The 26,775-nt window shown below is 38.8% G+C and overlaps 1 protein-coding gene across 1 annotated transcript in view; it reads left to right on the forward strand.

Moving 5' to 3' along the window:
- The window catches only part of LOC140169565 (run domain Beclin-1-interacting and cysteine-rich domain-containing protein-like), a 53,722-nt gene extending 29,217 nt beyond the window's left edge, over positions 1 to 24,505 (forward strand). Inside the window, exons 6-18 of the mRNA XM_072192829.1 lie at positions 5,428 to 5,537; positions 6,361 to 6,565; positions 8,534 to 8,587; positions 9,086 to 9,205; positions 9,768 to 9,937; positions 10,156 to 10,236; positions 12,823 to 12,896; positions 13,968 to 14,032; positions 14,835 to 15,073; positions 17,542 to 17,603; positions 18,130 to 18,283; positions 21,714 to 21,807; positions 24,387 to 24,505. Of these exons, the coding sequence (XP_072048930.1) occupies positions 5,428 to 5,537; positions 6,361 to 6,565; positions 8,534 to 8,587; positions 9,086 to 9,205; positions 9,768 to 9,937; positions 10,156 to 10,236; positions 12,823 to 12,896; positions 13,968 to 14,032; positions 14,835 to 15,073; positions 17,542 to 17,603; positions 18,130 to 18,283; positions 21,714 to 21,807; positions 24,387 to 24,505 (1,547 nt within the window). The remainder of the gene's footprint in view (positions 1 to 5,427; positions 5,538 to 6,360; positions 6,566 to 8,533; positions 8,588 to 9,085; positions 9,206 to 9,767; positions 9,938 to 10,155; positions 10,237 to 12,822; positions 12,897 to 13,967; positions 14,033 to 14,834; positions 15,074 to 17,541; positions 17,604 to 18,129; positions 18,284 to 21,713; positions 21,808 to 24,386) is intronic.
- The last annotated feature ends 2,270 nt before the right edge of the window (positions 24,506 to 26,775 follow it).

Genomic DNA, 26,775 nt, shown 5'->3' on the forward strand with positions numbered 1-26,775 from the left:
CTAATTTCCAGCAGTTAGCAGTCAAATTGAAATCACATGACCCATCGACCATCGTACACCACCATTTTTGTAAAGTGTTCCAAAGAATAGGACCACACATTTGAATGGCCTATATGTCTTCCTGTTGAAATCTGAACAACCCCTATGGAAGACATGATCTTAATCTCCAACACAGGGAGTGTGAATTTCAAGTGGGGTTACCTGGACAGATGACTCCATTTGAAATCTACACGACCCCCCCCCCCCCGGCTACACCCCGGTCTGGGAGATCTTAACATAGGTGGTGTATGTATTTCAACCGAAATAGCCAATTGGCATGACAGAGTGAGTGTTTTAGTTGTTTTGCACAAACTGCAGCCTCTCACCGGTTTGGCACATACGTTTACAATTTTTTTTTACTCCTAAATAATTAATTTTTTTTATTCTGTTTTTCAAGGTGTTGTTAGTGAAACTGGTGATGATAGTAGGCTTAATAAGTCGGATAGCTCTGCTTTATCTTCATCACTACCAGACGCAGACAGGAGGAGGGAACGAAGAGGGAGCTTTCTTGAAAATGGTAAGTCAAGTGAGTCACTTGAGACAGTGGTGTGCGTAAAGAATGGCCGGGTACCGCGGGTCGCTTCGTGCAGCCTATTCTTTACAGTGCATCAAGTATGATCAGCCCCTTGACAGTAAATTTTGCTGGTATGCGTTTTCCAGTTCGATTTACCAGCGATTCCGCTGTTGTTTTGGTTCCAGCTTTAACACCCCCGGTACATGCATGGAGGCCGCCATTGGGGTGCTGGGATGCTTAATGGGTGCTAAAAGCATGTCCTTTAGCACCCCCGCTACCATGGCTTCGCGATCCGCATCGCGTACAGTACCCAACTGTCATTCATCGGGGGTCAATCACCTTGAGCTTGACAACGATATCTGAATAGACTATCGCCAAGTCTTATGTGTAGGTGTGTAAATTTAGGTCAATTTTCGTGTTTGAAACGGTATCTTCAATCCCGGAAAAAAATGTGTTCGAACACACACTGTAATTCCCATGTTCTACTTAGTATTGTACGCACGCTATATGAGTCACTGGAAACTAAGAATTATAATAGAGTTCTCTCAATGTTCATAAGCATATCCCCTCCCCTTTCCCCACCAATCAATGTTGGGAGAAGATATGGTGAAGATGAGCATATTGGGCATGCCAACATTGTACGGGGGTGGAAGGGGGACCATTTCCAATAAGGCCTTTAAAGTGTTCGAACAATAATTTCTAACATTGTTGGTCCGGATAATTGGATTGTTGGTCGATATGATGTAGAATAAAAGTTGGTTCTTGTGTGCGCTAAAAATGTCATTAAAAATAGCTGTTCAACATTTGAAAAAAATACACTTTAGCAGGCTTGAAAAAGTCTAATCTTGGATGTAGCAAGCTGTGATTTTTATGGGTAATTTTGTTACTTGAACGCGGAGCATGGATGCGATGCAGCTGGTAGAAATTGCGGATACGCATTGGCAGGATAATGGCGGTTTACACATATATATACTATTTTCTAGTTAGCTGTCAAATCCCAATTTGTTTTATCTCTGGTATGATCTGTGTGTACATGACCATATTTGATATAGATTATTCCTATATTGGCACCTTCCAGCTGTGGTGTATTATGGTGCACAAGATTGATAATCAACTTGTTGGCATCAGAAAGAAAAAATAGAATGTTTGATGCCAGCGTCTGACAGCCGCTGTAGCGGGAGTCACAGCAGAAAACTTCACATGTGAGCCACTACAGTCAACTCATACAGATACTCCTTTTCCCCTTGCACCACACAAGAATGGAACGGAGCCACAGAATCAAATGTATCATCACCTGGTTTGGAAGCCTTCAAACAGCACATACATTTGTAAAGAGGAAGCATAGTTGACCAGGCCAACTCTGTAGCCAACATCTTTGTTGTGCAGTAACTATTACCAGAAATTTTTTTACACTGCTCTGGACCTTGACCATTGACAATTTAATTATCATGGATTATTTTTCGCCATAAAGTGTTGAGCTTGTTATAGCACTAATTAATGAATAAATCCAGATGTGTTGTTTCCTCTTACAGCAACAAAGCACAGCACAAGAACTTTTAAGTTCTTTTTAAAGACACATTGTCATGTGTGCAGTAATAAATTTCTAGCCACCAACAAGTTGACAAGATGCTGCTAAGCCCTGTCGACTCAAGAAGAAGGAGATTATTTCCACACATCCCCTGCCACTGAGTGTTATTTTCCTCAAGCAACTCTAGGACAAGTTTGCTGTCCTCACAAGTTTTCTGTCTTCCCAAGATTATTTACACATAATTCTTGTTTTACTCTATATAGGTGCTGTATCCCCTGCCACTGAGTGTTATTTCCCTCAACCAACTGTAGGACAATCTCTCACAAGCTTTCTGTCTTCCCAAGATTATTTACACATAATTCTTGTTTTACTCTATAGGTGCTGTATCCCCCGCCACTGAGTGTTATTTCCCGCAACCAACTCTAGGACAATCGCTCACAAGCTTTCTGTCTTCCCAAGATTATTTACACATAATTCTTGTTTTACTCTATAGGTGCTGTATCCCCCGCCACTGAGTGTTATTTCCCACAACCAAGCTTTCTGTCTTCCTAAGATTATTTACACATAATTCTTGTTTTACTCTGTAGGTGCTGTATCCCCCGCCACTGAGTGTTATTTCCCTCAACCAACTGTAGGACAATCTCTCACAAGCTTTCTGTCTTCCTAAGATTATTTACACATAATTCTTGTTTTACTCTATAGGTGCTGTATCCCCTGCCACTGAGTGTTATTTCCCACAACCAACTGTAGGACAATCGCTCACAAGCTTTCTGTCTTCCCAAGATTATTTACACATAATTCTTGTTTTACTCTATAGGTGCTGTATCCCCTGCCACTGAGTGTTATTTCCCTCAACCAACTGTAGGACAATCTCTCACAAGCTTTCTGTCTTCCTAAGATTATTTACACATAATTCTTGTTTTACTCTATAGGTGCTGTATCCCCGCCACTGAGTGTTATTTCCTCAACCAACTGTAGGACAATCTCTCACAAGCTTTCTGTCTTCCCAAGATTATTTACACATAATTTTGTTTTACTCTATAGGTGCTGTATCCCCGCCACTGAGTGTTATTTCCCACAACCAACTGTAGGACAATCGCTCACAAGCTTTCTGTCTTCTCAAGATTATTTACACATAATTCTTGTTTTACTCTATAGGTGCTGTATCCCCTGCCACTGAGTGTTATTTCCCACAACCAACTGTAGGACAATCGCTCACAAGCTTTCTGTCTTCCCAAGATTATTTACACATAATTCTTGTTTTACTCTATAGGTGCTGTATCCCCTGCCACTGAGTGTTATTTCCCTCAACCAACTGTAGGACAATCTCTCACAAGCTTTCTGTCTTCTCAAGATTATTTACACATAATTCTTGTTTTACTCTATAGGTGCTGTATCCCCCGCCACTGAGTGTTATTTCCCACAACCAACTGTAGGACAATCGCTCACAAGCTTTCTGTCTTCCTAAGATTATTTACACATAATTCTTGTTTTTACTCTATATAGGTGCTGTATCCCCTGCCACTGAGTGTTATTTCCCTCAACCAACTGTAGGACAATCGCTCACAAGCTTTCTGTCTTCCTAAGATTATTTACACATAATTCTTGTTTTACTCTATAGGTGCTGTATCCCCTGCCACTGAGTGTTATTTCCCTCAACCAACTGTAGGACAATCGCTCACAAGCTTTCTGTCTTCCCAAGATTATTTACACATAATTCTTGTTTTACTCTATAGGTGCTGTATCCCCTGCCACTGAGTGTTATTTCCCTCAACCAACTGTAGGACAATCTCTCACAAGCTTTCTGTCTTCCTAAGATTATTTACACATAATTCTTGTTTTACTCTGTAGGTGCTGTGTCCCCTGCCACTGAGTGTTATTTCCCACAACCAACTGTAGGACAATCGCTCACAAGCTTTCTGTCTTCCTAAGATTATTTACACATAATTCTTGTTTTACTCTATAGGTGCTGTGTCCCCTGCCACTGAGTGTTATTTCCCACAACCAACTGTAGGACAATCGCTCACAAGCTTTCTGTCTTCTCAAGATTATTTACACATAATTCTTGTTTTACTCTGTAGGTGCTGTATCCCCTGCCACTGAGTGTTATTTCCCACAACCAACTGTAGGACAATCGCTCACAAGCTTTCTGTCTTCTCAAGATTATTTACACATAATTCTTGTTTTACTCTGTAGGTGCTGTATCCCCTGCCACTGAGTGTTATTTCCCTCAACCAACTGTTGGACAATCTCTCACAAGCTTTCTGTCTTCCTAAGATTATTTACACATAATTCTTGTTTTACTCTATAGGTGCTGTATCCCCTGCCACTGAGTGTTATTTCCCTCAACCAACTGTAGGACAATCTCTCACAAGCTTTCTGTCTTCCTAAGATTATTTACACATAATTCTTGTTTTACTCTGTAGGTGCTGTATCCCCTGCCACTGAGTGTTATTTCCCACAACCAACTGTAGGACAATCGCTCACAAGCTTTCTGTCTTCTCAAGATTATTTACACATAATTCTTGTTTTACTCTATAGGTGCTGTGTCCCCTGCCACTGAGTGTTATTTCCCTCAACCAACTGTAGGACAATCTCTCACAAGCTTTCTGTCTTCCTAAGATTATTTACACATAATTCTTGTTTTACTCTGTAGGTGCTGTATCCCCTGCCACTGAGTGTTATTTCCCACAACCAACTGTAGGACAATCGCTCACAAGCTTTCTGTCTTCCTAAGATTATTTACACATAATTCTTGTTTTACTCTGTAGGTGCTGTATCCCCTGCCACTGAGTGTTATTTCCCTCAACCAACTCTAGGACAATCTCTCACAAGCTTTCTGTCTTCCTAAGATTATTTACACATAATTCTTGTTTTACTCTATAGGTGCTGTATCCCCTGCCACTGAGTGTTATTTCCCTCAACCAACTCTAGGACAATCTCTCACAAGCTTTCTGTCTTCTCAAGATTATTTACACATAATTCTTGTTTTACTCTATAGGTGCTGTATCCCCTGCCACTGAGTGTTATTTCCCACAACCAACTGTAGGACAATCTCTCACAAGCTTTCTGTCTTCCCAAGATTATTTACACATAATTCTTGTTTTACTCTATAGGTGCTGTATCCCCTGCCACTGAGTGTTATTTCCCTCAACCAACTCTAGGACAATCGCTCACAAGCTTTCTGTCTTCCCAAGATTATTTACACATAATTCTTGTTTTACTCTATAGGTGCTGTATCCCCCGCCACTGAGTGTTATTTCCCTCAACCAACTGTAGGACAATCGCTCACAAGCTTTCTGTCTTCCCAAGATTATTTACACATAATTCTTGTTTTACTCTATAGGTGCTGTATCCCCTGCCACTGAGTGTTATTTCCCTCAACCAACTGTAGGACAATCTCTCACAAGCTTTCTGTCTTCCCAAGATTTTCACAACTGTCCAGAACTGGATAAGGTAAGAATTAGAGAATATAAAACTGGAATTATTGTTATTTGTAAAATCTATATACTACAGTCCAACCTCTTCTATCCGGACCTCTTTTTTATGGATCTCTCTGTTATCCCGACATGTGATCTTCATAGAAAAACGTGTTTTAACGCTTTAGTTATAGAGAGTTTGATTCCATGCATTTATGAAAGCATCAATTTGAAGCTTGAACCTACCCACCTCAAGCCTCGACATGTTATTGATATCGATTTGATGCTGATGATTGAGGTCATAATTTTGTTGAACTCAATCATTGGTATCGGATCGACGTTGATAATATGCCAAGGCTTGAGGTGGGTAGGTTCAAGCTTGAAATTGTCGCTTGCATTTAATGGGCTGCTATCATACACAGGCAATTCTGTTTCAGATTTTCTGACCTTTCTTCTTGAATTGAACTTCCAAAAGATCCAAGGTTTGTTTTTCATTTGAGGATGTCAAAATTTAACTCTTTTTCTGCCAAAATAACGGTATATCAATTAACCCCATGGACACTACTACGTACCTTCCTGATTGGTTAATAATACAACAATAGTAACTGAATAACCGATCAAAAAAGAGCTTTTAAATCATTCAGTAATTTTAAACTTATCTCCATTCAGTCCTACTGCCTATTCTTATCCTGTCTCTAATTGGCTCAATACATAATAGAATCTTATTTGCAACCAATCAAAATAGTTCTTAGAGGCTTGACATAATTTGGCCAGTAGTGCCCCTGGTGGTTACGTCCAATTCTATTACCTTGTGACACTGAATCCAGATTGCGAATGGTTTCATTTTGTTTTTCCTACAGGAAAATGCCCATTTCTGTATTTCTGAAGCCATCATAGCCGCAGTTGAACAAATCAAAGTCAAACAAGTCAGCAAATCACCCTCAGATCACGAATCCGATGACGATGAAATACAGGAGTTAAAACAAAGGATAAGATTACGAAGGAGTGAAAAGAAACGAGCAAAGATATTCTCTGCTGCATTTAATGAACCAACGAAAATGGACAGTAAGTTCTGTTTATGTAATGATAAAGTATCTATCAAAATTTATTTCCTGTGGGCACAAGTAAGTCTATTAACTGGATGGGTGATGTTAGCATATCTTGTGAACCCCCAATCAGCGAAGTGACATTGGGCTATTCCAGAAATTAAAGGCACCCCCCCCCCCCTCCCTAAAGAAGACATGGGATTCCCAAAATTTGTTACCATTTTTGCTCTGGGAATCACCAAAAAGGGTAATTATTGCTAAGATCACCGCGTTGATGCTTGACTGAAGAGTTGCATCATGTACTGCGACTTCCGCGTAATCGAGAGGGGCGTAATGTCTAACGCATGACATGCAGAACGGCATTACCCACAAGATGGCGGATCCCACGGAAAAGGCTGACAGCCTCTATTATTTGTTTAATACTCTGCATCTATCCTTGCGCCATAAATGATGTGTGTAGAATCTCATGGGCACCGCACCTACACAAAATATGTGGTATTTACGATGATAATTAAATGGAAATGTACAATACGAGGGGGTATCCAAAAGTTTTTGACATCACCCAGAAGGAAAAGAGCTATATCAATGAAATTTTGTCAGTGTAATCACTGGACATTATGGGCCAAAAATGGTCTCATAAGTACGCTTACTCTTTTTACACGTGGCGCTAGATGGGCAGTAGGCGCATAACCTTCAAGATGGTGAAAATTGAGGCATGCAGCGTGATTAAGTTCCTACATTTGGAGGGTTAGGCCTACAATGCTCAGAAAATCTATGATGAAATGAAAGCTATCTATGGTGATGATTGCCCATCATATGGCACTGTTGCTTTTTGACTTACGGATGATGCGGCCACAGTGAAGAAGCTCAAGAAAGTGGAGGATCTTATCATGAAAAGGTTATGCGCCTGCTGCCCATCTAGCGCCACCTGTAAAAAAAGTAAACATACTTATGAGACCATTTTTGGACCATAATGTACATAAGGACCAGTGATTACACTGACAAAATTTCATAGATATAGCTCTTTTCCTTCTGGGTGATGTCAAAAACTTTTGGATACCCCCTCGTATATCAAGTGACACATATAGCCTACACCAGCATTGTACTGTAATGCTTTGGCTCGGAACCAGAGTGGCAAAATGGATAAGGATAAGAAAATAAACGAAGGCAACAGAAATATGGAGCTAAAAGAGATGATTGTGTTTCCTTTCAATAGTACAACATAATTTATTCCGCATGTATTCCTAACAACAAAATCAACCGCTATATGAATGTATGTCCAGTCTATTTAATCCTATTGGTCATCAATGCAGCATAGAAAAATAATATGTGTTAACTGAAAGGGCTCCAACTGAAAAGTGACGCCTTGTCGTCGCCTAGCTGAGAGGGAGACGCAAATGAAAGCCCGCCCTCTCAACTAGCCGACGCCACGACTACAACTAGCCAATCAGAAAGTGGAGTTAACCACCGCATTTCCCGTCTCCATACTGCGTAGTGCGTTTCCCTTTTCGCCGTATGTCTACGTGCCGAAAAGGGTGACGCAAAAGCTATCAAGAGAGGGGAAAACAATGGGACCCCAAGAAACAATCAGCGCTAATTTGGATAATAGATCACAATGCAAAACAGGGGATAATTTGGTTTCTATATGAAATAGAAAAGATCAAAAATACGCCATGCCAGGATCTGCGCCCTATGCTGAACACTGAAACAACAAGTCAGATGCGTCGAAACTGTCAATCATGCGTCCAGGGTCTCACACGTTGGTCGAAGGTCAGTGACTTTGCAGAATGCGTAGTCACGGTCAAGCTTAAATATTACACTATTTTATCACTAAAAGGTGAACAAGGAAAGCCAGAAAAGGTAGAGAGACACCCGTAGGCCAGGGTATTTCAGTACTGTGACTGTATATAACTGTATTTAAAATAGAAAATTCTGTGAAACTAAAGCCAAGATTTATTAATTTTTCTAATATTTTTTCTTACTACAGCCACTACTTCCAGCAGTGCCTATAGCTCATCCCAAGATTCTCCAGATTCATCAGGTTTGTATTAGCTGTTATAAAATGCATGATTAGGTCAATTTAGCTCATCCCAGTGACAGCACCATCCAGAGTTAAAAATCATCCCTACCCCTGCCACATTCACATGTACCCCACGTGTAATCCCCTCCAAACGTGGACCCCATTTAGGACTATGCAAATGCGGATGTCTGAATCCACATTTAATCGACATACCGAGGACGTTTTCCGACATTTTTGTGTGTGTGTATTTTTGTGTGTATGGAATTTTACCTAGCAACTCCAGACATAATATCTCGTGTGTAATAGAGGATCTATTTCGCAAATGCATGATACATGGAACTGGTCATTTGTAGACTTCCTTGAACCGAGAATGGTCCCACATTGCAAAAAAGTCTCTGGTTTAAATGTGAAATGTCATTGTGTGTCCTCGTTTTTCGGCAAACTCACCCCCACCTAGACATTCAAACAAACATACAGCAATATATTAAAATGTTATCATATATTCTAACCTTGTGACAGATGAATTTGGTAGCAGTGATGAAGTTGAAGAGTTTGACCTCTCTGACCCTGCTGGTGGAACCAACCTGTTAGCTCAACAGTCAACTGGTTTAACTGCATCATTAGCCTCACTTTACTCAGGTTAGTGGACATTAACCTAGCTTTATTTTTTTGGACAAGATTGACAATATTCGGTGTAGAAGTGACGTAATAATCGGATAAATGAATACAATTTTTGAATAGATCGCCCTGCACTACAAGCAGGTTGCAATCATCACCTATATATGTCTGCAATCAGAGATTGAATACAATACCGCTATTTTCAAAGATACTAATCTTACAGGTGCGAATGATTAGCATTTCTGAGACAACTATGGTTCAATGCATAGGTACCGCGTGAACGTTGTAGTGCAGGGCAATCTATTTAAAAATTGTATTCATCTATTGCTATGGTAACTTTACGTTACTTCTACAGCGAATTGTAGTAAAGTTTCTATTAATGGACTATTCCAATTGAAATCCACCTTCCCCCTATTGAGAACATGACCTTAATCTCATACACATTTCAGATGGAGTCACCCAATGCAGGTAACCCCATTTGAAATTCACACTCCTTGTGTGAAAGATTAAGGTCATGTCTTCCATTGGGGGTGTATGGATTTCAACAGGAATAGCCCATTATCTCCATTGTATTCTTCTTCAGATGCTGATATACAGAAAGCCAATAACTCACTAGAAAACAGCACCAACAGTACACTCTTGTCAACTGCTGAAACCGTGGCCTTATCACTACTAAAGAAGTTCTCTAGCAAGCAACTGCCTGCTGCTTCTGATCTAGAATGGATGGTCTCAGAACAGGATGCACCACAAGCAGTAAGTAAACTCACCCCATGCCAATTGAAACATCATTGATACATTAGGGCAGTGCTAACCCATAACAAAATCGGCGAGTCGTCTCACAGAGAGGCTGATGGTAAACATGATAAATGGCAATCAACCAATGAACCGCTTAGAATTTGTGCATGAGTGATATAACAATAAATATTGAACAACCTTCTAATAATTATCTATATGTTGTGTTTTAATTCTAGCTGTTACCACTACCAAAGTCGTTGCCCATCTCCCCAGATGATGGTGAGAATTCTGACCTCTATACGTTACCGGATAAGAAGGTAAGATTGGTGGCGCTACTTTTTATGTCAAGACATATCAAGGCATTAACAACTGTTATCATATCGATAAAGCTGACGGGTTGGCGCCTAGATAGCTATTAACCTCCTTTTTGAAGCTGGTCCGTTTCACAATACTAGGAAAGTGAGGCGGAAGTGCATTCCATGTGCGGGCTGTAGATGGAATGAAAGAGTGCTCATGACTAACAAGGTTAGATCTTGGAATTTGAACTGCAAGGTCGTGAGATCTAACTGAGCTATTCCACTCTAGCACCAATTTCTACACGGAGCAGATCGGCTTTGAAGTTGGGACACATTTCAAGATCGTTCATCAAAGATCCATACATCTCAATTTTTAGCTGCGGGTAGCAGCTCTATAAGTCACCATGTCTCTCCGTTAGTCCGTCCGTGCGTCCGTTAGTCCGTTAGTAACAAACGCTAAAAAAATGCTGTTATGTCTACATTGTTTGTCGCATGGCTATGGTACTTGGTGAGGGGAGGGCCTATACGGACCCATACTGGAAAAGAGTTTCATTCCAAATTTGGGAAAATGAGGGAAATTGAAGAGAATTAAGGGAAATTGAGATTTTTTTTTTTTTTGAACTTTTTTTTTTTTTTTTGAATTTTTTTTTCCGAATTTTTTTTTTTTCCTAATTTTTTTTTTTTTTTTTCTCAAATTTTTTTTTTCCGATTTTTTTTTTTTTTTTTTTGAAATTTTTGAAATTTTTGTAAGACACCATAACTGCAAAATTGAATTCCTTGTCCCGCAGCGACCGCTACGGATCCGACGGTACTTGTTCTACTATGCACTTTGTTCATGTTCATTTCGAAAGGGATGGTGAGTTTATCAACTTGAATGCGTTTGGTGTTGTTATTTATGATAACCAAGTCAGGGCGTTGGCTGATGGTGAGAATATTGGGAGGTATGGTGCCTCCGCCAACGGTCCATCCAGAAAGGTCCCCAAAGATAGCATTTTGGGAAATAGCGGCCTGCAATTGGATCAAAATGGTCAACAGGACGGAGTTGTATACTTGTGTCGAGTTTATATACTTGTGTCAACCTTGTTGTTGGAATATTGCCTCAGTAAGCCGTCAACTCCCAGCAGTTTAACCCCATGAGAACTGCCTGCCGATTGGCCAAAATGAATATTGTGTCCAATTTTGAACCAATCAAGGAGGGTATTAATAAGATCATCTGCAAATGCAACTTTAATCATAAATAGTTTAAAGCCTAGTCATAATTGGCAATTGAAATGAGCAGTTCAAGTTAACAACCAATCAGAAATGCTGTTAGATGACCAGTAGTGTCTAGGGGTTAAATAGTTAGGAGGTATTGTCTGGTATTGTTTCAAGTTTTCCAATAAAATCATACTGAATTTGACACATCTGTAGGGTATTTAGAATTGATTGGCCTCCAATGCTTATTGCTATTGTGACCATCTGTGGTAACCCATGTTATGAATTTTAAAAATGTGACACGATCTGGTCCACGGGGGCTGAAGGCGGCAAATTTGAAACTGAGATAAAGGCATTTAAATATATGGAGTAAAAAACAATAAAATACATAAGAAAATAGACATCAAAAAACTTCATAACTTTAGAACCATGTATGATAGGCCTTTGGCGTTTTCAGTAAATGATAGCCTATTGTATGTATAATGTAATAATTACAGTAACTCAATTTTCAAAAATTGGACCAGATCGTGTCACAAATATCACATTTGCTGGTTGAATATGCGCAGCAGTAGCCCCCTTACAAACTTTTCGTAACATCTCTCTGTTTTATTCCGATAAAATTCAATCTTTGTTCCATTGCCTTTGTCACGATATGTGGACACTAATCTTGCAAATGAATGACGAACAAATATGACTTTGAAATAATTGGTGAGCTTTGAATTGAAATCATGCATTTTGCTCATTAGCTTATAAGGATCCGGTTGTCTTTTTTCTAAATCCTCTGGAACCGTTGTCGTGGAGAACAAGTAAAACGTTCTTCGAATGACTCGGTCCGATTTTCCATATGGTAGTAACAAGAAATTTGTAATCATCGTTTGAGTAAGCTAAATCGCAACATCCGCTTGATGGTACATAGTTTCTCATTAAACACGATTGGTCCTTTCAAACAGCGTCTTTACACTTTTAAAGACGTTCATTTCAAATTGCTTCCATTTTGTCCATCCATGTCTTGTTATTGCCAACGGGAGTACTTGCTATTGTTGATGTCGGTAAATGAAATTATATAAAGTCGTCATATTGTTCTGCGCTACACGATTGGTTACAGTCACAGTTGATTTTCTCAATTCCATCTTTGCTATGAAAATTGGTAGAAATATGAAAGTCATGTCATTTCTAGCAGCTCGAGTCGAGTCATAAGATTCAAGTCAATGTATAAGCTCTATAATTCGAAATTTGATTTGGAGTCATTTCGTTTTCGAGTCTTGAGTCATGACTAATTGCAAGTCTCCTGTGAGAGGGTTGCTATTTAGTGTAGTGGCGCTTAATTAAGGGTTAATTGCATATGATAATAGTTGAAGTGTATTTGTTGAATGTATTAATTCTTTGGCATTCTTTCTCCTTATTTCCACACAGACTCGTATAAGAGGCAATCTTGAATGGGCACCACCGAGAGCACAGATTATATTCAATATTCACCCACCACCAAAGTAAGTAATCCTGTCCCATCTATGGCCTATTACACAAAGATATGATACATATCATACGAGGCAATCTTGAATGGGCACCACCGAGAGCACAGATTATATTCAATATTCACCCTCCACCAAAGTAAGTAATCCTGTCCCATCTATGGCCTATTTCACAAAGATATGATATATATCATAAGAGGCAATCTTGAATGGGCACCACCGAGAGCACAGATTATATTCAATATTCACCCTCCACCAAAGTAAGTAATCCTGTCCCATCTATGGCCTATTTCACAAAGATATGATATATATCATAAGAGGCAATCTTGAATGGGCACCCGAGAGCACAGATTATATTCAATATTCACCTGCCACCAAAGTAAGTATAGCCCATCCAGAGTGCGGGGGGTTTCATTTGTTGTTGTTTTTGCCAGAATAGCACCAAAGTAATAAGAAATAATGTGGAATCACAATTTGGCACAGATATATGAGGATGTAGGGAAAAACAAAAATTATATTTCAGCAAATAGTACATTTCAGCAATAGCTGAATTTACTTTGGCTGTGTCAGGGATATCTGACCAATCAAATTAGATGTATTAAGGGGGTACTACACCCCTTGATAAATTTATGACTATTTTTGCAGTTTTCTCAAAAACTAATAAAACACTGGTAACAAAAATTATACATATTATAGGGGCAAGGAATCCAGTTACTACACTAGAATTTCAGTTACTCAAGACAAGTAGTTATTGATTTATTGATCAAATATTGGTTTTCCCTCATTTTTGACTGTAACTCCACAACTGTTGTCTGTGCTGAAATGAAATTTTCAGTGCAGTAGTTGTAGTCCTTGCCCCTATAATATACATATCTAACTTGTCACCAATGCTCTATAATTTTTGAGAAAAATGCAAAAATAGGCTCAAAATTGGCCAGGGGTGTGGTACCCCCTTAACAAATCATGAGAGCCCCAAGTATGTTCCCAATACAGTTCATCTCCATTTCATCTGTCATGGACATTAATACAATTCATACAAGTCTGTTATTGAATCTGTTGCTACATTTTCATTTGCTTTCATTTGTACAGGAGAAAAGTATTAATTGTGAAACAGAATTACAGATGTGCAGGATGTGGAATGAAAATTGAACACGGTAGGTAGATTAGGCCCAAATATATACAGGGTGTCCTAAAATAATTTGTACCACTACATGCCATGACTTGTCAAAGACATCATAGTGTCAGTAAAATAAGTATAAGTCACAGTGCTTTGGGTACTAATCTGTTTTGGGACACCCTAAGCTGTATTGATAATATTATGTGAAACCTCTTAATAATAGGATACTAAATAGCTATAGTAAAAATTTCATTGAAATGAACACGGCTGCCAACAGGCTGCGAATCGACCATGATCGTGTGTCGCATATTTTCAACACAAATGCATGACCTTGGATGCAATAATGCCTTCCCTTTTTACGCAATACTAACAAATCACAGGCAATTCAATAAAATGTATTGTTCTTGGTTACAAGCTTGATTTGAGTATAGGCTGCAGCACTAAAATTAATGTTTAGTGGTGGCTTAAAGCGTGAGAGGTGGGCTCTGCCACCCACCCACCCCCACCCACTGAAGCTACAACCCTAGCCATGAGAAAGGTCCATCCGGGAACTAAGTCACCAATTAACGTATTGAAAGCCTTCTTTCAAATTGTGCATGATGATGTCATGGGAAAGAGCTCAGCCGATCAAAGAGGGCTTGTGATGTCATCATTGGCAGACGGTTTGTGTGAAGGAGAATCAAACCGGCATCGGAAAAGACTAGATTAATTAGCACCATTGGTTGTACTGTGCGATTTTCTGATCTCATTCCTAGAGTGCTTAGTTCTTTTCAACAGTCAATTGTATATGTGATACTTTCAACAACACAAATATTTCGTCTGCAATTTTTTTTCATCAGGTTTCATGAAGAGGCTAAGATATTGTGAATATCTGGGCAAATATTTCTGTCACTGTTGTCATAACAACGCATCAGCGTACATTCCTGGTCGAGTTCTACGCAAGTGGGACTTCAATAGATACCCCATATCGAACTTTGCCTTGGAATTATTGAACAAGATGCATGAAGATCCACTGTTCAATGTGTCAGATATCAACTCATCTCTATATAGGAGAATTAAACAACTCAATATATGCAAGGTAAGTACAGCGTTTTGGGTCAAGGTGGGAGAAAAAAATCCCAGGTCAACCCAAAATAATATCGCCACCGGATAGACCACGTAAGTTATCGTTAAATCGTAAAAGCTTAAGCTTACATAGTTTTATACAGCACTCTATGATCAGTGGCATACCGTGGCCGCCCCAACCTCGGGGGGCTGAAGAAAATTCAATTTTGCCGCCCCTCCTCAACAGCCCGAAAAGGTTGACCCAATTTTTTTCTCGGTCGTATAAAAAAGGGAAGAGCAAAAAAAAGAAAAAGAAAAAAAAAGGGTTTCAGGCGCTATTAGCGCCCTAAAAACAGCACGTTGTGATGTATTGTATCATTTTTTTATGCTTTTTTATTTACTAATTCTTTTTGCCGCCTTTAGTTTTTGCCGCCCTGTTTTTGCCGCCTTCTTCCGCCGCCTTCGCTTTGGCCGCCTGCTTTTTACCCGGGGCTGGCGCCCCAAAGCCCCCCAAAAAAAAAAAAAAATATGCATGATGATTTCAGGCTTGTGAGAAAAAGAAAGTAATAAATTATGAGAAGAGGTCACAAATAGGATCAAATAATCCAACAAAGAATCACCCTGCCAAAGTGCCGGCATGTTTTATGGATACTTTCATTTATATTATTTGGTCCACAACAACAACCAACATGAATGGAGTGCCAATTTCTATTAGCCTATGCTGTCTTTCGATCAACAAGCGCTGAGGGCGCTATGAATCTCCCAGCTTGACCAATTCGGCGTAAGTACATGGGAAGAATAATATAAAAAAGAGACAAACCTGTGTTTACAGGCAGAGGGCCTATCTCTTATTCAAAACGATTGGGCCAGACTTCTCCATATAATGTTACTGCATGGGGATCGCTACACCTCATATATTACCTTCCTGGCTTTGTATAAGCCAGTACCCATTTGTATACCTGCAACTCTGGAAAAAATGTGTTCGAACACCCACTGTAAATCCTGTGTTCTTCTTATTATAGTGTGCACGCTATATGAGTCACTGGATTATAAGAATTATAATTATAGTGTTGTCTCAATGTTCATCTTAAGCATACCCCCTCCCCTTTCCCCACCAAACAATGTTGGGAGAAGATATGGTGAAGATGAGCATACATGTATTGGGCATGCCAACATTGTACGGGGGTAGAAGGGGGACAATTTCCAATAAGGCCTTAAAAGTGTTTGAACAATTATTTCTAAGATTGTGGACGGGGAGAGGCAATAGGGGTAAGAGCCTTGCCTAACTGCACAACGCGTTGATGGTGCGAGGATTCCAACCACAACGCCAAGCTACCTCACAATTATGAGTCAAAGTCTTAGACTAATGCGCCACATGCCCCTAATAATAATATCTTCTTCTTTAGCCTACTTCATTCCACTGCAGGAATCAAACTTTCCAATTCATTAATAATATAAACTGCACAAAATGTATTTGTTACACTTAAGGGATGGGGTATGAACGTTTGGACAGTATTTATTGTGGGACATTAGAGCACATCAGACATATCGAATTTCATTCTGAATACGAAAATGTCCTTCTGATATCAAATAATTTTGATTTTTTGAAATTCGCAATGTATTACACATTTTATGGCAAATGATTAAAAATTGATATTTTGATATTTAACAGTACTCAAGTAAACTTTATAAATCTGATGATTTATACTTAAAGTGTATGTAGGTGGGATGAAAAGCCGACGATCAATTGAAAATTTTGACCTTTTCGTATTGAAGATACAGATTTTTTCCCAAAACACCCAAACAAATAAGGTCTATTTGCAAAAAAATCCATATCTTCAATATGAAAGGTCAAAATTTTCAATTGATCGCCTGCTTTTCATCCCAGCTACATACACTTTAAGAACATGTCATTAGATTTATGAAATTTACTTCGAGGACTGTTATATATCAAAAATGTGAAAAATATCAAATTTTAATAATTTGTCATAAAATTTGTATTATATCGTGCAAAATGAAAATTATTTGATATCAGAAGGACATTCAGAATGTAATTCAATATGTCTGATGTGCTCTCATGTCCCACAAAAAATACTGTCAAAACGCTCATTCCAGATCCCTTAAATAATTCAATTTCTTGATGATAGATTCAACAAGAGAATCAAACGGAGTAAAAAATAATTTGTCAGTCAGTGCTAGAACAATATAAGTGATATTTGGCAAAAATGAGCTAGTATTTGAGCAAAATTAATAAGAACAATGTATAAATGAGAGAGGAAAACCCTACTTTAAACACATTTTGGCATGCAAAAAATCTAAACAAATCCCCTTTCAGCCGTAGTATTTCACAGAGTCCAAAATGTACGCTTTCCTCTGATACCAAAATGTCCATTTGATGGAGAAAAAGCCGGGTTGAGGTTGTTAATCAGGTCACAACATCCATCTTTAAAGCTCTATCTACAGTAGTTTCTGTAACTTGTTTTTTTTTCTCAATCCTAACAGGAATACAGATTCCAGTTATTTTACCTCAAGGACTTCCTCAAGACATGCAGACTTAGCCAAAAGTAAGTCATGGCTTTTTTGTGTGACTGTGTGTATATATTTTTGGTTTATTTTTTTGAAAACTTAAGAGTTGTTTATAAAGGGTTAAAATAAAGATACCTGCAACTGTAGAGTGAGAGATATCAAGAATTAACAAGCACAAGAACTGCAAGACATGTAACTGGGATGGTAGGAGCTGTATTTGTCCAGTTTTAGCCACAGCAGCTGAAATTGCTCTTCCTACCCAAGCATCCCGCCAAAAACTGCTTTTGTTGCAAACCCCCATATATCAGTGATTGTTTTTGATGATTTTTTTGTTGTGTTCTCAAAAACGGGCAAGTGGATGTAAGGGGTTTTGAAACTAAGCTCTTCATATAGATTTGCACATTTTGACAATTTCAGGGAGGGTCAAAAATCCCAATTTTTTGCCCTAAAAAGATACATTTTTTATTTTCACGGGGGACGGAAGCCCACAATAACTGCTGTTAAATCTTAACATTTTAAAACTACAGTAATATTTTGTTTTGTGATGCTATTTATTTTCTACAGTCTACTCATGACATTCCAGTCATACGCTCAACATCTACTGAATGACCCTCATGTATATTCCATGGCTGACTTGTTACATGTAAAGAGTGGGGAGTTAGAGACTGTGTTAGCTCAGCTGGTAGAGGATGCAGTAGCACATATAACACAGTGTCAGGTAGGTGTCACAGTGTTGAATGACCCTCATGTATATTCCATGGCTGACTTGTTACATGTAAAGAGTGGGGAGTTAGAGACTGTGTTAGCTCAGCTGGTAGAGGATGCAGTAGCACATATAACACAGTGTCAGGTAGGTGTCACAGTGTTGAATGACCCTCATGTATATTCCATGGCTGACTTATTACATGTAAAGAGTGGGGAGTTAGAGACTGTGTTAGCTCAGTTGGTAGAGGATGCAGTAGCACATATAACACAGTGTCAGGTAGGTGTCACAGTGTTGAATGACCCTCATGTATATTCTATGGCTGACTTATTACATGTAAAGAGTGGGGAGTTAGAGACTGTGTTAGCTCAGTTGGTAGAGGATGCAGTAGCACATATAACACAGTGTCAGGTAGGTGTCACAGTGTTGAATGACCCTCATGTATATTCTATGGCTGACTTATTACATGTAAAGAGTGGGGAGTTAGAGACTGTGCTAGCTCAGTTGGTAGAGGATGCAGTAGCACATATAACACAGTGTCAGGTAGGTGTCACAGTGTTGAATGACCCTCATGTATATTCTATGGCTGACTTATTACATGTAAAGAGTGGGGAGTTAGAGACTGTGTTAGCTCAGCTGGTAGAGGATGCAGTAGCACATATAACACAGTGTCAGGTAGGTGTCACAGTGTTGAATGACCCTCATGTATATTCCATGGCTGACTTATTACATGTAAAGAGTGGGGAGTTAGAGACTGTGTTAGCTCAGCTGGTAGAGGATGCAGTAGCACATATAACACAGTGTCAGGTAGGTGTCACAGTGTTGAATGACCCTCATGTATATTCCATGGCTGACTTATTACATGTAAAGAGTGGGGAGTTAGAGACTGTGTTAGCTCAGTTGGTAGAGGATGCAGTAGCGCATATAACACAGTGTCAGGTAGGTGTCACAGTGTTGACCATGAGATCTACACTATATTCCATGGCTGACTTATTACATGTAAAGAGTGGGGAGTTAGAGACTGTGTTAGCTCAGCTGGTAGAGGATGCAGTAGCACATATAACACAGTGTCAGGTAGGTGTCACAGTGTTGAATGACCCTCATGTATATTCCATGGCTGACTTATTACATGTAAAGAGTGGGGAGTTAGAGACTGTGTTAGCTCAGTTGGTAGAGGATGCAGTAGCGCATATAACACAGTGTCAGGTAGGTGTCACAGTGTTGAATGACCCTCATGTATATTCCATGGCTGACTTATTACATGTAAAGAGTGGGGAGTTAGAGACTGTGCTAGCTCAGTTGGTAGAAGATGCAGTAGCACATATAACACAGTGTCAGGTAGGTGTCACAGTGTTGAATGACCCTCATGTATATTCCATGGCTGACTTATTACATGTAAAGAGTGGGGAGTTAGAGACTGTGTTAGCTCAGTTGGTAGAAGATGCAGTAGCACATATAACACAGTGTCAGGTAGGTGCCACAGTGTTGAATGACCCTCATGTATATTCTATGGCTGACTTATTACATGTAAAGAGTGGGGAGTTAGAGACTGTGCTAGCTCAGTTGGTAGAAGATGCAGTAGCTCATATAACACAGTGTCAGGTAGGTGGCGTGGTCATTTTGATTGATTTCTGTTAATTTTTATAACCAAATCATGCATACTAAACTGTTGCCTATCACCAGATCATTGTCAAGATTTAAAATAACATGTATTATGGAGGACAGCCAAAATGGTTCAATGAGCTCAGCCAAGCTTTGCTGCCTTTGGTAACACATTCTAGCGAAGGGGTACCCAGTTTTTAGCAAAGCCTAAACCCATAAAAGCCTGTAGAAAACTGGCAGGCTTCGCTGAATTTACACACAACGCTCCAAATACCACTTTTGACCAAAAATCAATAGACTCTATTTTACGACCATGGTTGAATTGACAACCATTTGATGAGTGGTTCATTATGTACTTGCTGAAAATGAAGGAAATGGTTGTGTCATCAACCCGTGTTTATAATCCTGCTGCTTTCCTGAAGGCTCTGATACATATCAGCAAACTGGTATAGTATACTGTTCACTTGTTAGTACTGAAGGCTCTAGCCAAGCTGAACCATCAGTGAAGGCAGCAAAGCTTGGCTGAGCTCAGCAAACCATTTTGGCTGTACTCCCTTTGTCATGGCTATGACTAGAGTTGACTTGGCTCAGTGACTTGGTGAACTATTCAAATTAATAAGTACCCACTTGATTAAGTGTGTGTTCCGAGTTATTTAATCCAAGAATCCAAACAATTTTTTCAAAGTTTGGTTGTCATATCTGTACTCTATATATAGCAACATTCATAAGTCATATAGGTTCCTGCTAGTTGATGGGGCCCTAAGGGCAGTCCAGATGGTGCAGTTTGGGATTGTGTACGTGCAATTGTTCAAACAAGGCAAAACATGCTCAATCTGAAGCTATTGACGGGCGTTTTGATACTACGCTTTATTCTGTACAGTGTATGCATTGTAATGTGCAAAAAGTAGCCTGGGTACGGAACAATAACCTCAAATCGTGCACTGTCTAAAACAGGCGAAAACAAGCGCCCACCCAAAATGACTTTGGAATGCTTACAGTATTGTGTGTTAATATGCACCTTAGCCTTTGCTAAATGATCCATTTTCATGCATTATTATGTTTTGTTGAATCCACGTGTGTAAAAATATTGGATCCAAAACATAATAATGATAAAATTGGATGCTTTACGATCAATATTTTATTGGTCTAGTTATGAGTTTTAAAATATTGACTCGACTACATCTCGTCCCAATATTTTAAATTCATAGCTCGACCAGTAAATATGGGCTCAATCAATCCAATTTTATATCAAATACAGTACTTAAGGGTAGATAGGGTATTGTTGGTCGAAGCAGCCAAAAAAATCGATTTTTATTGTCTGAATCAATATATTATTGAAAAATAACACTTTGATGTTTTGCAAAAGTTCATTCTACAAATCATATACTTTGAAAACTTGCTTAATTTATTGTTGTTAATGAGTTATGTACATTTTACAAAAATGTTGTTGTTTCAGCCCTCTTTACAACATAACTCAAGAACCACAGGACCTATAAAAGCATTTCTGTGATATTTGAATTCTTCTACACGCCATAAGGAAATGAGCAATGCAATTTTTGCCAAACTCACTACCATTCGCAAGATGTTGTGAACTACCAAATCGCAACACTTTAAAATAGTGTATTACCTTAATAAATAGGTTCCAGATCCTATAAAAGACTCAAAAATTGAGTATGTAATTATGTGTTATTCTTGCTAAAAAGTAGAGGAGATTTAGCATTGGTGTAAGATATCAGAATCTCTCAATTATTAATCAATGTACTTTGTTTTGTTTCAGCTATGCCAAGCCAAAGGTTTCATATGTGAGTTGTGCAATAATGATATGTACTTTGTTTTGTTTCAGCTATGCCAAGCCAAAGGTTTCATATGTGAGTTGTGCAATAATGATCAAGATATCATCTTTCCATTCCAACTTATGAAGACATACCAATGTCCAGGTAAGAAAGAGGCAGAAACGTATAACTATAACTAGGGTTAACATGGCTTAAACCAGGGTTAACATCTTTCCATTCCAACTTCTGAAGACATACCAATGTCTAGGTTAAAAAGAGGCAAATATGTGTACATAAGGCCTAAAAAAAATTGTTCGATTGGCATAACCCGACCTACCCTAAAAATAGGCCCGACCCTAACGTAACATTTTTTTTTCTTTTTTTTTTCAAAAAATAAATAAATAAAATTTTAAAAAATAAATAGAAATAAATAAATTTTAAAAAAAAGAAGGAAAAAAGTTCCAAAGCCTTAGCTTTATCAAGCTTAAATTTACAGCTTAAAAAAAAAAAAAAAAAATCCTGACCTATCTACCTATCTACCCTAAAAAATTTTTATGTTACGCCAATCAAACAATTTTGTTTTTAGGCCTTATCATTGTGGTCATTTCTACAAAGTGCAGAATACTAGATTACTTTAAACTATACCTATAACTAGGGTTAAAATGGCTTGAACTAGGGTTAGCATGGTTTACACCATATGGCTTAAAACGAGGGTTAAAATCTTTCTAATCCAACTTCAGAAAACATACCAATGCCCAGGAAGAGCAAAGCAGATGTAATGCATACTGATGAATACAAGATTGCTATAACTGCCTCCCTATAACCAGGGTTAACATGGCTTAAAGTATGGTTAAAATGGTTTAAACCATGGTTAACAGGGCTTAAACCAGAGTTAACATGGCTCAAATCAGGGTTAACATGGCTTAAACCTGCTATATTGTTGTGATTTCTACATACTAGTGAATACCAGACTACCTTTATAGTCTGTGTTATCTCAAATTTTGAGTAACAGCATGTTGGATTTGCAATGGTAGTTTTGAATAATTGCACTCGCTAGCCCTTTTTTCCTGTGACGCAAGTTTCATAAGAAAAATTAAATATGACACAACCCACAGCATGATACAAATACCACACAATACTTTCCAAAACTTATCAGCCGTGTACCGGGCAAAACTTCCAAAGGGGTCACATTTCCAAGTCATCCGTCTGACCGGCTGCCAGAAAGACTTCAGTTGGGACAACTGCGTGTGAAGCTCATGAAAATTTGCAATTAAAATGGGGTTAATTGACCAATATGATGATACCCTGCACTTTAATGCACGAAGATGTATTTTGTTTTTTCCGTCAAGTCTCGTGACCCCTTTTTGAAGAGGCCGCGACCCCCAAAGGGTCACAACCCACAGTTTGGGAACTGCTGCGCTAGCCTAATCCCACGGGTCATATACACATGCGTAAAAGACCAATTTGTCAGTACGCTGGTGACACAACAGCATGCATGCCCAGATGGCACACTGAGCCACTCTCAACTTGAGATGAGACAGAGTATTATAACCCATGAAATGGCCTATGCTAATCACCTACCGCAAGCAGCAACAATGACAACAAAGGCTTTGCATCAGAAGCATACCAACTGGGGGGGGGGGGTCCCCTTCAAATACTGCTACCAAAAGTTGTAATATGCATCTTCCTTTGGGCCCCTTTTTAGACCACAATTGTCCTAGTTATCCTCATTATAGTATTAACCCTAACCCAACTAGGACTCACTAAAGCTCACTATTAAAACCGCTCTGCGTGCATGCATTCCACGGGACTTGATGACGCAATCAGACCAAGTCATATATACCCAGGGAATCGTGTAGCTACATGCTGGGGATCTTCTGCGTGGCATACGAGGGGTCCCAGGTTCGAATCCCGGGGGTGCCAAGTGACTTTCTTCTTTATCTTCTCTCCTTTTTCGTTCCTTCTTTCCCTTCCGATAGCCAAAAAACCACGGGTAGGGTTAGGGTTAGTGACCATGCATGGTTTTCCTATATGCCTCCTTAACCCTAACCCAACTAGGACTCACTAAAGCTCACTATTAAAACCACCCGGCGTGCATGCATTCCATGGACTTGATGACGCAATCAGACCAAGTCATATATACCCAGGGAATCGCTGGCGGGCCAACGCCACCTGTGTAGCTACATGCTGGGGATCTTCTGCGTGGCATGCGAGGGGTCCCAGGTTCGAATCCCGGGGGTGCCAAGTGACTTTCTTCTTCATCTTCTCTCCTTTTTTGTTCTTTCTTTCCCTTCCGATAGCCAAAAAACCACTGGTAGGGTTAGGGTTAAACTTGCACATTTTCATGCTATGCACATGCAATTGTCCCAGTAAAGTCATTTTAGCAGCCGTTCAGCAAGATAATTTGGAAATTTTTTCCCCGGCTCATTGGCCCCGGGATACCACTGCTTTGCACCACAATAATATTGATAACGCCGCCCTTATAATCATTCACGATGACGTAAGTAAGTGGAAACTTGCAGATTGCGGGAAAATAAGTTGCAGATTCATTGTAATGGTAATCATGATGATATCATGATGTGAAATTTTAGTGGGGTGTTCTTTTTTTCTATTTTTTAAATTTTAAACTAATATAAATGTAAAAATGTACATGGCCTATAATTTTGCATTTAATAAATCCTTGGAATCTTTTTTATATTTTTCTGCATTTTTGGCATGTTATCACAAAACATGTTGGCAAACAGGTGATCACAGATGTCATAAATGTGAACGTATCAAAGCAAGAAAACATCTCCGGGAACAGACATCACCCAAGGTTGACAGACCAGTCCCTACAGACCAGATCAGTCCACTTGTAAGGTGACAAAACCGCATCACTTGTATTTAGACCAGTTCCGGTTAATGGACTGCATGAGTGTACCAAATGATATTTATGATATTACACCAAATGGATGAACCTGTTCCTTTGGCCCAGATTTCTTTTGAAGGTGTCCAGACTGCATCCCTGTGAACAAGATCAATCTACTTTGGTTCACTTTTCGAGCGAGTTAATCAGAGCACATACGTGTTGCAGGATTTTGAGTGTTTAAGTTGCACACCCCTAGAACCAAAATTCTTGCGAAGGAATGTGCGGGCATCGTCAAATAATTTCTACGGAAGCGTAAATTTGGACTTACTCGATGAAAGAATAACAAAAACCAAATAATGTTCGCCAATTATAAGCCGCACAAACTCCAATGCACCTCATGCTGCTATTTTCAAAGTTACTGCACCACAACCTCAAAACGAGGGTGATAAGTTATTTTGAGGCTGTCTGTACATTTAGATGTGTAATTGGAATTAGGCCAAAAAAAAAAAAAAAAAGGTTTGTCTCAAAGCTCACGAGAAATTCCGAACAAATGCGAAATGCGATTTTTTTTTTTGTATTTTGAGAAAAAGTCTGATTTTGCCAATTTTTTCTGGAAAAACTAAAAAAAAAAAAAATTTTTGAAATAAAACAAATTGTCGCATTTGTTTTTTGTCAAATCGTGGGATTTTACAAACGCACGCGCGCGCGAGCTTTGAGACGAACCTTTTATTTTGGCCTTATAGAAATGCTGCAAAAATGAAAAGCAGTTTATAGAAGATATATAAATCGGATTTTATTTAAATTTTATTTTTCTTGCAATTTCAAGATTTTAACTCAATTATGTTTGCACTTTTTATGATAGTATATATCCCATTATTCTTTTTATTTTTCACTCCTATCAAACTTTGATATTGTATGCAAATCAGTACATGTGATGTGATCAAACAAAAGTCATTTGTGACACGATCTGGTACATGGTAGCCAAAGGGGGCATTTTTGAAAATTGAGTTACTGTACTTATTACATTACACATACAATAGGCTATCATTTAATGAAAACACCAGAGGTCTAGCATACATGCTTCTAAAGTTATGAAGTTTTTTGATGTCTATTTTCTTATGTATTTTATTGTTTTTTACGCCATATTTTTACATGTATCTCAGTTTCAAATTTGCCGCCTTTGGCCCCCATGAACCAGATCATGTCACACTTGTCGGGCAAAATCAAAATCAGTTTTCAGTTTCACTTTGTGCTGTTTTCAGAGCTTTACTTCAATGAAAACTCTTTCACAATGGACTATTCCAGTTGACATCCATACACCCCTATGAAAGGCATGACCTTAATCTCCCACACAGGGGGGTGTAGATTTCAAATGAAGACATCCTTTCAGGTAACCCCATTTGAAATTCACACTCCCTGTGTGATAGGTTAAAGGTCATGTCTTCCATAGGGAGTGTATGAATTTCAACTGGAATAGTCCTGTTCCGGTTCCAGAGATATGGTAATTTTAGTGGTGTTCAGAACAATAAAATACAAAGGAAGTTATTCTTGGCTATATCTCAAAATCAATATAAGTGACAAAAAAGACTTAACTGATTACATCACAGTTATTTGGATAAATCATTTTGTGGATGAGCTATATGTTAGGAAGACAATTATCCACTTTTTAGAACAAAAAATAGATTAGGAAACTCCAATTATCAATCAATCATATTCTTAAATAAACCTTGATTTATTAAGTGCCTTGCAAGAGGGAAAAAATGCCACACTTACCTAGCTTGCTCATGTTGTTATGAACTGTGCATAGTGGTGAATGTATAGCTAGTCGTATGCTCCTATATTTAATTCTCGGACACAACGTGTACTTTTGAAAGCAAGAGTGCGTCCCATGATGTTGTAAACTACACATAACTCAAAACAAGCTTAATAGAATCTCGGAAGCTGCGATTTGATGGGCTGTTGTTTTCTTTGGAATGAAAGGGTGGGGGTCATGAATATGTCCGACATGACCAGAGTAAATTTGTTTATGTCCGTCGCCGAAACTGTCTGCGTTTTCTTTCTTTGTTTATATACCTCTGCTTTCTCTCCTTTTCTCTCTTTCTTCCATGCAATATCTCACCTTTAATGTTCCTAGATGCACACACAAATTTACCGCAAACGTAAATATGCACACAAACCAGTGCGTCCACAGCCCTTGCGTAACGCATGCACAAAACATGAAATGTTTAACGTTTGAACGTTTTTACGAACGAATAAACTGAGGGACAGAGCTATTGCTTGAGCTG

Source organism: Amphiura filiformis, chromosome 14 (assembly GCF_039555335.1).
Source record: "Amphiura filiformis chromosome 14, Afil_fr2py, whole genome shotgun sequence".
Classification (NCBI taxonomy): Eukaryota; Metazoa; Echinodermata; class Ophiuroidea; order Amphilepidida; family Amphiuridae; genus Amphiura; species Amphiura filiformis.